The following is an 11,766-nucleotide window of genomic DNA, read 5'->3' as shown; positions in this document are numbered from 1 at the left end:
CCCCCCTCCTACCCTCCCATTAGACGGGCTGGGCGCTGCGGGGTCGGGGCTGCCCGGGCCGGTCTCCCCCCAACCCCGTTCCCGGCACCCCGGGGTCCTGCTGCCCTGCGCGCACAAGAGGGCGCCCGGTACCCGCTAACGGCCTCGGCGGCAGCCCCGGTCCCGGGGCCGTCCCTGCGGCTCCGGGCGGCCGCGGGAGGTATCGCCCTAAAAATCCCCGACACCCCCCTCCGCCTCCCGCCGGGTCCCCCGGGTCCTGCTGCGGGGCGCGTCCCTTCTCCCCCCGCGGATGGCCGGGCTTGGATGTCGCGGGGAGGAGAGCTGGGACCCCCAGCCTCTGCGGAGGTGTCTGTCCTCACTTTCGGGGTTGAACTGGGGAGCAGATAAACTCGGGGTCCGGGCTTGACTCACCCCAGGGGCTTGGTGTCCCTCCCTGGGCAAGAAGCGCAGAGGCTGAGCTGAGCCAAGCTCTCTGCTGGTAGCTGCTCCTCTCCCTTCGCTTGGGATGCTGCAAGGCACCCGGGAGGTGGGAAGCAGTTGGGGTGCGGATGTGGGAATGGGGGACCAACTCTGCCCTGCTGAGCTCTACTTAGCAGCCGGCCAGGGGCTCGAGGAAGGAAACTGCTGCTTGCCCCCTCCCAGCTCTGCGGTGGGTGGGGCCCTCTGAGCGCTTGGGTGGCTGATGGCCATCGCCTCTGTGGCTTGTGCCTGGGGGGGGAGCAGAGCATGGACCCCACAGTGGGCTCGCTCTAGGAGCGAGAAGGCTTTGTGAGCCATGCTGGGTTTGCTGCCCTCTCACCCGTGGGCTCAGCCTGGCCACAAAGACAAGGGGTGTGCTGGGGTGGGGGGATCCCAAACACCCTCCCAAGGGCTGGGGGAGGTGATGGGCAGGAGGCTGCTTCGTGTGCCTGGTGGGTTAGGGCAGCCCAGCCTGGCTCTGGGGCAGAGGACATGGCCAGCGCTCTGCATGGGGCTTGTGCCATAAACTAAGGGTGGCCATGGTGGGCTGCAAGAGCAAGCTGCAGCCTGTGTGAGTCCTGCAGATTGGGGTAACTGCTGCTTTCCACCTAGCCTCCCTGAGAATGTCTCTTGTGTTCCTCAAACTGCAGCTTGACACCTCAGGTCCTTTTCGGTTTTCACCCAGCTCTTCCTTTTTCCTGCATAGGAACATGCCTTGAGGGGCACAGAGTTGTGGGGAGGGTCTGGGAGGCACATGGGGAGCTCTCTGCTTCCTGCTGCACCCCAAATGTCGGGTGGAGCAATCCCCACCCCTGCACCCTGTCCCTGTGGGGCTCTCCCACCCGGGCTCTCCCACCCAGGCTCTCCCCTGCTGCAGCCTCCAGCTGTGAAAGGATGAAGCTGGGTTGGAGACACATGTCCTGCAGCATCCTGTCTCCCTTCTCCTATTCATGCCTTTTGACCACTTCTCACTGGATTTGGGTGAGACTTGGGGTACATTGGGGAGCTCTGTGTGACCTGGAGTGCAGCTCTTGCTAGGACCTTGCTGGCTTCCCTTCTTTGACCATTCTATGGACAGCCATGTGCATTCCTGGACATTCCCTAGAGTGTCCCTCCTCCATCCTAGGTGTCCCGTCACCTCGTGCGGCCCCTGATCCGGATGAGCCTGGCGCTGCAGTACCAGGTGCAAGAGCTGACCTCCTTGCTGCTCCAGAAGGATGCTGAGATCGAAGACTACAGGGAGAGCGAGGCTGCTCTCAGCAGAGGTGAGGAGGGATGCCTGGGGCCGAGAGAGGAACGGACAGGGAAGGAGTTTCCTCCTTAGCGCGGGGCTGGCGTGCTCTGCTCCCTCTGGCTATTACCCAGCCAGGCTTGTGTTTCATGTTCAGCCGCACCGGCAGCAAGACGGTAGCCAGAAGGCTGGGGAGCAGCCCCTGGGGAGAGCTGGGGGAGGAACAGCCCTTGACCGGTAGCCGGAGGAGTTGGGGAGTCGCCAAGGGGCTCTCCGCTTCGCCGAGAGCACCTGGCTGCTCCCCAGGAGCCGGCGGGGATGCCAGCGAGGGCCGGCCCTGGAGCGCTGTCAGGATCCCGTCCCGAGCGCTTGGAGAGCAACCAGGGGCTCCCGGTTCTCCCCGCCACGGGAAGCACGGCCGTGCCTGCGGGCCCCCTCCAGCGCCCAGCCTGCCTCGCCAAGGTGGGGGGACAGTGGGGAGGAAGCCCCCTTGGGTAGGACGTGGGTCAGGAACAGCCTGGGGGAGCCACCCGGGGAGAGGTTGTCCTCCGCTCATGGCGGTTGGCTGGGCGCTGTTTTTTAGGTTGTCCCGTGCTAGTGCCATTCTCTGTCCTCCTGCCAGAGGTGGTACCTGCCCTTCTGCAGGATCATTGATCCCCTGGGATGTGTGGTCTGCTGGGGGCCAGCCCTGCCTTGGGTATCATGGCCAGAAAGGCAATGTGGTCCAGACCCTGTACGTGGTGGCAGGTACCCCACCACAGGAGCCTGGATCTGCCGTGCAGCTGCACTAGAACTGTGCCAGCTGCCCATGCTATCACGTCTCCCGCTGTGTGCCGGCTCTGCGGAGCTCAGAGCAGCCAGGACAACCCGGTTTGGTCCCAGGGACTGCTGCAGGTGGGCAGGTGGCCTCTCTTGTCCCTTGCCTGGACAGGGCAGGAAGCTGGGAGAGAGATTTGCGCAAGTGCTACTGGGCGAAGCTGGCTGGGTGCTTCTCCAGGCAACATCTGAGCAATGACAGGGAAAAATCAGTGCTTTGACAGAAGTGCAGAGAATAATGGGGGATAAGAGGGGCTTGTCACTGTCCTGCAAGAGGAAGACACAGGCTGGCTCACCCCTCCAGAAAAGCAACTGGAGACAAGCAGTCCCCTGTCCCACGGAGCGTGGCTGTGCGGTGCTCAGACCCAGGCAGCTCCTTCAAGCTGGGAATGGTGCTGAGCATGTCCTGCCACTGTCCCCTGCTCCTCTGTGCGGGTGGGTGCAGGGACAAGCGTGGCTGCTGCATGATCAACAGGCTCAGCCTTATTCCACTGCTTCTCTATGGTCCTCGCACCTTCTGCTAACCCGGTGATGTGGCCCTAGCCCAAGGAGCCTGCTGGCCTCTCCTGCTGGCTCTGGGATGACCCTGCAGGAGCCGTTCCCTTGCAGCCCCCTCACCCCGCAGGCAGGGGAAGGAGAAGACAGGATAGGAGGTCTGGAGACCTGCACAGCCTGATCCCTGCTCTCCCTTGCAGGCCGCCTGCGGACGGAGCCCTTCCAGGAGAAGATGTTTCAGCAGAACTTCATGGCGGAGGTAAGGAGTGGTGCAAGTCCTTTCTCCTTTGGCAAAAGGGTGGTGGGGAGCTGGTGCCAGCAATCCCAGTGTGAAGTGTGCTGGGCTGGATGGGGGCACTGGTGGGGTATGGCTGGACTTGCGGGGAGAGGGGTGATGCCCACTGGCTCTCCCATGGCCCTCCTTGTGTCCTTGCACGTGGTCTGCAGGGTGAGCAGAGCTGGGGCCACACCTAGCATGGCCAGGTGGGGACGTGGCGCCCTGTTTGGTCACCCTTTCACCACCGTCTGGCTGCTGGGAGTTGTTGAGGGTGCAAGTTGGTCTGGCTGCTCCATGGGAGCATGTTATCACTGGGACATCCTCACCTGCCTCTCGCACTTGCCATGGACCCAAAACACCGATGCTGATTGCAGGCAGGGAGCAGGTGAATGAGGAGAAGCCATCTGCTCCTTTTGGTTCATCTGCTGCTTTTGGGGGTGGCTTTGCAGTGGCGCATTGCGGGGACGAGTGCCTTTCAGCCCGTTGCGCCCACCACTGTCCCCTTGGCATGCTCAGCTCTAAAATCAGGCATGTGCTTTGGAGAAACTGGAGCTGGAAGGAAAGAGTCTTTCCTCCGATCCTTTTTCATTACTGGAAATAATCACAGAAGCATTGAAATGATTCAAACCAATGTAGCAAGATTAGAAACAATTGATGCCCATCAAGGCAAAAAGACTCAAGAGGCTTCTGAGTGTTCTGTGCTCGCAGTGAAGGCGCAGGAGCTGGGGAGCAGCGGAGTCTGCTGGGGACCGGGGAGTCAGCAGAGTGTCCATGGTGTCACACGGGCTTCGAGAGGCCATCACTTAGTGAGACACACGCTGATGCTTTTGCACAGCCAGCAATAAACCTTCTGCAGAGTTTCTAAAAATTAGAGACGATGCCTCTTTTAGATGAGAGGCACTTCATCCAGTGCAGGCAACTTTCGTTTCCCCCAGTTATGATGGATAGAGATGAATTCACTGCTGGACTGCAACTTGGAGGTTGCCTAGGGACCGATGATCATGACCAGATTACATTCACCCTGGGCAAAGAAAGGACATTCCTAAACAGTAATTTATATCCTTCATGCTTTGAAAGGGCTAATTTCCCAAAGCAGGGGGAAAATTATGAGTGAAATCAACTCGGAGGAAACATTTAGGTAGAAAAATGTGAATGAAAATGGTGAGCTCTTTCAGAAGAATTTCAGAAGCCACAAAAAGCCACAATTCCACAATCAAGAAAGAGGGCAGCGCTGGCCAAGAGCCCGTTCTGGTTCAGCGGCAAAGTGAAGGCAGCAATTAGAAATAAAAGAGCAGTTTATAACAAATGGGAGAGCGGGAGTAGATAGCAATCAATATAAATTAGAAATTATGAAGTGTAGAAAATGGATAACAGAAGCTAAAGACATCAGGGAAAAATCATGGTGAAGGACAGAAGGAAAGGCTTTTATTTAGTGTCGTAGGAGAAAACCCCAAGCTCCCAGCAGCGGGATAAGCTTATTAGTAGACGGAGGTGGTAAAATGATTGATACTGGAGCAGACATGGCAGAAGCAGTCGGTAAAGGTTTCGGTGCTGTCGCTGGAAGGACGCAGGCGGAGGTGCCAGGATCGGGGGATGATGAAGTGTGTCTTTGTCCAAGGGATGGCTGAACGACATCTGCTAAAGATGAACGTCAGGCTTGAAGCTCAGAGTCCTCCAAGAGCTGGTAGGGTGTGGGGCAGGGGGGAAGGTGCTCAATGGTGCAGGGTGGGCAGGAGGGGAGTGACGCAGCCCTGCACAGAGCTGTGCAAAGGCAGCTGGTGGGGAGCTCATCTGGCAGAGACTTAAAAGATAGGAGAGCAGTTGGTGCTGTGTGTCCCAAAACCAGCCCTGGATCAGCATCGTGGGGCCGGAGCAGCGGATGGGGAATGGGAGGGTTTGGGAGAGGCTCCCTCTCTGCGTCCCCTGGCAGCCAGGTCTGAGCACCAGCCGTGGGGGAGAGACTGGTGGAGGGATGCAGTTGTGCCTTCAGTCTGCCTGGGGGGGTCTGTCCTCTCCGCATTCATCCCGTTGCTTTATAAACCCACTGATGATGCTTTTGGCCCATGTACCATCCTGCGGCAATGAGCCGTGAGATGTGAGCAGCTGCTGCCTTTGGTTCAAACGCGGCACCCCCGTCGTTCCTCCTGATGCCTCCTAGGTCTTGTGTGAGTGAGGAACGCCAAACATGGCTTTGCAGCTCTCCACCACCGGATCTGGCTGTTCAGCCTAGTCTCCCCTCTCTTCCCGCAGCAAAAGGGTGGGTTGGATGATCTTGTTATCTCTGAGCAGGTATGTCAGAGCCCCCAAGTAGTTTTGTACTCCGTTTGCCAGCTCCGAAAAGGAGCAGAAAGAGGGGCTGGGGTCCCTCGGGACATGCTGTGGGGAGCCAGGAACGCTGCGACCGATTCCCGTGTCTGGGTTTTCAAAAAGACGCCGGACAATGAGCACGGAGTCCTGGGAATGAATTGAGGGCTGGGGAGAGAGCCCGGCATTGAGAGACTTGGAAGGGAAGAGCTTCGTCTAACTAATCAGGGAGAAAATTGAGAGGCGCCTTGATTACAGTGCGTGAGGGTCTTTACAAGGAGAAAATGCTGGTTAGTGAAGGGCTCTCTTTAATCTCGTGGAGAGCAGCGGAGCACGAGCCAGGCACCGGGAGCCAGAGCCAGGCAATTTGGAGTGAGGATGGAGGCAATTGGGTTTGGTCCCGCGCGCGATTAGCGATCGGGGCACGCTCCCAAGGGCAGCGGTTGATCCTCCATCTCTTGATGTCTCCAAAAGCGGGCTGGGAGCCTGCCTGGGAGTCGCTGGGCTCTGTCTCGGGATGTGCGTGGTTGAACGTCAGTGGGCAGGAGGTCAGGGGGAGAGGTCTGATGGTCCTTCCAGCCTCCCTTTCTGGGAAATGGGGCTTCAGGCTGTGGATGTTTGGAAGAGGTAAAGCACCTCCTGGCTGGAAGGGGGCTGTGATGGTGTGCTGCAGGTCTGGAGAGATGCAGAAAAGCACTCCACAGCTTTGCTCGCTTCCCTGAATTTTGCTACATCCTCCACGGAGAGGAAAGGACCTGCCAGTCCTCCAGGGCAGAGAAGCACAGGGACGCTCCTGCCTCTCAGCTTAGACGTGCCCTTTCCCTGGGCTTTGTGTGCACTCAGCTGTCCAGGGCATTTTAACTAATCGTGGGGAGTTTTCCAGCAAAGCCCTGGGAATATTTATACGTTTAGGAAACGACGCTTTCACACACGCAGTTTTTGGCAAGGGTTCACTGCTGAGCAGCTGCCTGGGCTTGGGCAGAGCCGGAGGGAGACCAGCGGCCGCGCGCGAGCCGAGGCAAAGCCGGCAGCTTTTATTGGCAAGCCCAGGGGTTCGTGCCGTGAAGGGAAAGGGCAGGAGGCTGGGACCTGGCGGGTCAGGGGGATTTCATCCCTGGGTGTCCCTGGGGATTGCAGAGATGACCCTACATGGCAGCATAGGGTGCCCACCCATGGGTTTTGAGATCTTGCCCCAGCCTGGCTACGGCTGACGTTTCATGACACAGCTTCTGCCAGAGCCCTGCTCAATGAAGGGTGGCAGAGGCAGGGGGGGACATGTGGCGCTGTGCCCCTCCTGCTGGGGGAGGGCAGGGACAGGTACGTCGGGGACAAACTCACGGATACCATCAGTGCAAATATAGCCCCCGCGCCCCAGGATGCTTCCCCCGGGGTATTTTTATCGGCGCGCGTGGGGGCGGCTGCTCGGCACCTCCGCAAGCCGGGCGCGGGACCTCGGCAAACAGGACGCGGCGGGTTCACGGCTCGACCCCGGGGCCCGGCGAGGAGGAGGAGGATGTGCCATCAAAACAAGCAATGCTGGAGAGGAAGATAAACAAACAGGCGGCTTCCAGCGTGGCCCCAGCGAGGGCGAGCGGCAGCCCCGAGCCAGGGCTGGCGGCGGTACCGGTAGCGGTGCTGGCTGACGTCAGGGCGCCCGGGGGTCACCGTCCCTCTTATTGTTCCCCACCGGGGCTGGGATGGGGGCCAGGCACCCAGCCCCCTCCCTCAAGGGGACACAGGGCAGGTGGAGTGTGGCCGGGGCGCTCGTCAGAGCCACTGGCCATCACCACCCCGGGGTCCAGCATGGCACCTGCCTGCCTTCGGCCTCTCCTTTTTGATAGGTGCTAAAAATACGCTCCGGGGAGCGGAGCTGCTGTGGTCTGACCGAGGGCGAAGGTGGCGGTGGGCTGCGCCATTTGCAGGGTGGGGACAGCATCCCTCAAACCCGCGCCAGCCCGGTGCGGCGGGGAGGAAGCGGCCCTTTGGCTCCTTCCGATGAGGGATGTTTTTAATTAGCGCAAGGTAGCTGCGGCTTTGCAGCTGCCACTGGGGCCAGAGCGGGGCCGGCGGCATGGGCACAACGTGGTCTGCTTGTGTGCAGGGTGCATGGCCCAGGGGGAGATGCTGTGGGTGCTTGGCTGGGCTGGGGTGCCTCGGTGTGGGGTCAGGGAAGGAGCTGGTGGCCACTGTGCTGTCACTGAGTGCTGCAAAACTTGCGAGGTCCCGGGCAGGCTGGTTCAGGGCAGAGGTGGCAGCGTGGGGCTGGCTTTTGGGGATGCTCGGATGAGCAGAGCAGGTCCACGTGTTCAACCAAGCCTCCATGCTGTGCTCATCCAGCAAGATCTGCAGTGTGCCTGTGTCCTGCCCTGGATTGGGGCCACTTTTGGGGGGCCTTGCTTCGTTCTTCAGCAAGCCTCTGTCTCCTCATCGCTGCCCCAGGGTCTGGGTGCCACGCTGGAAACGTGGTAGGCAACAGCAGTGCTGGGGGGGAGCGGGGCACACGCGTGGATGCAAGGACCTGCACACTGCTGCCATCGAGGAGGAGCAGAGGGTCGCTCCTACGAGAGCACAAGAGAATGCACGAGAGTAGGAATATGTGTACCAGCACCAATGGGCACAAGGGGCAGAGTGGCTGAAGGGGATGGGAGCCAGGGTGCAGTGCTTTGTGCCCACAGTGGGGCATTTTGGGAGGAGCACAGGCGCTCACCGCTGCGTGGGGACTGACCGCCCCATGGCCACCAGCCCTCCCACAGTGTTTGCCCTGGAGGCGCGTGGCGGGCAGCCCTGCGGCATTATTTATTTGTTTGCTGAGGCTCCATCAGGTGAGGGGGGGCCCGGCCAGGGTGTGCTTTGTGGGCCGCCACCGGCAGCCACAGGCCGCTTGCACAAGCAGTGAGTCAGTGGAGCTTCACGCTGCTAAAACCAGACTTGGCATGGGCACCCCGTGGCAGCAGCCTGCCCGAAATAGTGCCCAGACCGCGGGCAAGGAGCTAACCCCCAGCAGCTGGGCCAGGGCCGGGCTGGCTGTGATTGCTCCAGCCCTTGCATCTGGCAGGGATGGGGATGCACCGTGGCAGCAGTGGCTGCTGCCCCAGGAGCCCTGCAGTGATGCTCCTGCTGTGGGCATGGAGGGGTTCACAGCCCCCCCACACCCTGTGACTGCAGCTGTGCCTGGTCACAGCTCCAGCACTGCCACCATGGGGACTGGGTGGCATCTGGGCCAGGTCCTGGCAGCTGCCTGTTTGGTCCCAGCCCCTCTCCAGCCCAGCATCACCTGGTGGCTTGTTTAAGGATGGAGGGATGGGCAAGCCACCCTCTCTGGGGCACCCCACAGCCCTTGGCTCTGCGGTGGCATGTGGTCTGGCGTGTGTGGGGAACCACCCTTTGCAGTCGGAGTCTTCCTCGTACTCTCCATGCCATGTCGTGCTGTGCCGTGCCATGTCGTGCTGTGCCATGCCCATATCAAGCCACACCATGCCATGCCGTGCCATCCTGTGCCATGCCCCCCTCCAGGCCGTGCCGGGTGCCACTGCAGGCAGGCAGAGGGCCATCACAGACCATCTGGCAGAAGGGGGCCAGACCCCGCTCCTGCGGGAGAGGCCCCAGCCCGTGCATGGGCACCGGCCGCGCGGTGCTGCCGAGGAGCAGCTCAGCTCCGGGGATGATTGATCTCGTGTCAGCAAGCGGTGGTTTGAGCCGGTGCCAGGCCTCAGCTCAAACGGGAGCATTGAAGGGGGAGAGCCCCTTCCCCCTCCGGAAAGCGGAGCGGCAATCCCCCCGCTGCCGCCCCCGGCCCCGCTCCCACATCTTGGGCATCGTTGGCTGCAGGCAGCTGCCCGGCCCCGGGGGAGAGCTTGGGGGGCAGCGAGGAGCACGCAGGCATCTGGGGTCCCAGTCTCACTGGGCTGAGCTCATTGGGGTTGTGTTTGGGTCGAAACAGAGCAAAGGGGATGCGGGAATGGGTTGGGGGGGGAAGGTGTGGGGCACGGTCTGCCCCTCACCACTGCACCCTGCCGCCACCAGTCCCGGCCCTTCAACTCAGGATGTGGCAGCAGCTCCTACAAGTAAAGGACCTTTTTGGGGAGGAGAACAAGGTGGACTTTGACGGGGCTCTAAAGGCACTGCTCTGTGTCGGCAAGGAACGTGGCGGCCTCTCCATCCCCAGCTGATGGGTCTGGACCAGGGCATGCCAGGTTTATCCATCCTGTCCCAAGCCCTTCCCCAGCTCCCCCTGTATCCTCAGCTCTACCCTTTCTCCCGTCACATCCACGGGCAGGCTTTTGTCAGTGTTTGTGAGAACGGCTCCTTCCCTATCCCTCAAGCCAATGCCTATTTGTGCCAGCCCGTGCAGAGGTGATGCTGAACAGCTGGGCACATCTGGGCAGGCAGCAGCACCCAAGGAGATTGCTCTGCACCCCAGGGGGCACAGCCATTAGGTTCCTGAGGCTGCCTGCTCCCGCTCCGCTCGGACCTTCACGTCCTATGTATCTGAGTAAGGAAACAGGGCCATTCATGTATTTCTCTCTCTATTTATACCTCTCCCTTTCCGTATTTAGTGTGTGTGCAGGCAGAGGGGGCAGTGAACGCCGGGGCCACTGATGTTCTTGGCTCCAGCGCTGGCTGGAATTTCTCCTGGAATGTATCCTGAACCGCTCTGAAAACACGAATAAATCTCTGTGTGTTGTGTGCATGTGTGTACACAAATATATAGACAACGTATAGACACGGAGCCGTATAGGGCATTTGTGAGCTTTGCTATTTAAAGGAAGGAGTAGTTAGAGGGCTCTCAGCGAGGCGAACACCTCCAGATCAAAGGGACGCAGGGCGCTCTGCTAGCAGCCAGGCACCTTGGGAGATAGGTGCCCTGGCTTTGTCCTCCTCAGGGAGCTGAAGTCACCCTGCTGGTGACATACCCAAGGCAGCACACCTAGCCAGCCCTGAGCAATGCTCTGATCCCCCAGGGGGGCTGCATTTCATGGAGGTTTCTGCTCCCTCGTCTCCAGTTTCCCAATGATAGTCCCAATGAGCCAGCTCCCGTGCTCCTGGTACAGGCGGTGATGGCTGCTGTGCAGCTGGATGTGTTATGGCAAGGACATCACTCCTCTGTGACATGGGGTGGGCCAGGGCGTCTGGAGAGTCAGGGGTTGCCTCCTGAACTGGTGCTCCCAGCTTTCAAGGAGAGATGATTATGTGGAAAAGGAGAAAAAAGCCATTGTGCAGCAGGTCCCGAGTAGATGCTGGGCTGGGTGTCTCCTTGGGATGGATTCTGGAGCATCTGGTGCTCACAGCTTCTCTGGGAAAGATAATGAAAAGGGGAAAATAGAAATTGGGTACCAGATCCCAAACAGGATGCTTGGCCATGCCAGGAGGGCAACTCCTTGGGAGCCACTGGCACCTGCCTTGCTGGGGATGCTGGATGAGGCCCCGGTGGGAGCACCATTGGGTGTCCCAGCACCCCTTGGCCCGGGGGCGGGCACCCTATTTAGCCCTATTCTTGTCTCTTGGGTGCTGAAAAACCTGATAATTTGGGCTGAAAAAGCCCACGTTTGGTCTCTAGCCAAAGGTGATGTGTTTGTGGGTGGGGGAAATTGGAGCAAATTCCTGCTGTGAGTCCTGCACGTGTGCGCGGGCGTGCGGATAGGGGAAATACAGTTTTCCTTTTGAAAAAAAAAAAAAAAAAGCTTATTTTTATACAGAACTCCAGAAGGGCTGAAGGTGGAAACTTGGCCTGTCAGCAGCTGTCACAGGGGAGCGGGTCCCTGCCTGAGTTTGGGGGGAAACCACAGCTGGGTGTTAATGGGACTGTTAATGAATTAATGTTGGCTGCTGGGGGCCGGGGGGGGAGCCTGGCTCGGCGGGACATGCGCGCACGGAGCCCTGCCCGGCACACGGGCTCCAGCTCCCAGCACGGCTGTAGAAAGCCCCAGCTCTGGGAGCCACGCTCTTGGGGAGGTGTGGGTCTCCCCTTCCAGTGGTGTCTTGCTCTCCTGGTTGTGGAAACCCTTGGAAATGCGACCCCGTTGTTGGGGAGAGGGTCCCAAACCAGAGGGCATGCGTGCAGCTGGCGAGGGTGTGTTATCCTTTGACTGTGGGCATCTGCTGCCTGAGCTGGTGGTATTGCTTAATGCTGGGTCTCCTCGGCTGCCGAAACCAAATCTTTAAAGGCATTTAAAGAAAACAGCAG

At 59.9% G+C, this 11,766-nt stretch overlaps 1 protein-coding gene across 2 annotated transcripts in view; it reads left to right on the top strand.

Moving 5' to 3' along the window:
* The window catches only part of NHEJ1 (non-homologous end joining factor 1), a 44,373-nt gene that overhangs the window by 2,375 nt on the left and 30,232 nt on the right, over window positions 1–11,766 (top strand). For both annotated transcript variants that reach the window (XM_014954245.1, XM_014954244.1), the window contains exons 4-5: window positions 1,586–1,724; window positions 3,202–3,260. In XM_014954245.1, the coding sequence (XP_014809731.1) occupies window positions 1,586–1,724; window positions 3,202–3,260 (198 nt within the window). The remainder of the gene's footprint in view (window positions 1–1,585; window positions 1,725–3,201; window positions 3,261–11,766) is intronic.

The sequence above is a fragment of the Calidris pugnax genome, unplaced genomic scaffold, assembly GCF_001431845.1.
Source record: "Calidris pugnax isolate Ruff unplaced genomic scaffold, ASM143184v1 scaffold103, whole genome shotgun sequence".
In the NCBI taxonomy this organism is placed as follows: Eukaryota; Metazoa; Chordata; class Aves; order Charadriiformes; family Scolopacidae; genus Calidris; species Calidris pugnax.
The sequence above is the reverse complement of the archived record's forward strand: the minus strand, read 5'-3'. Positions and strand labels throughout refer to the sequence as shown.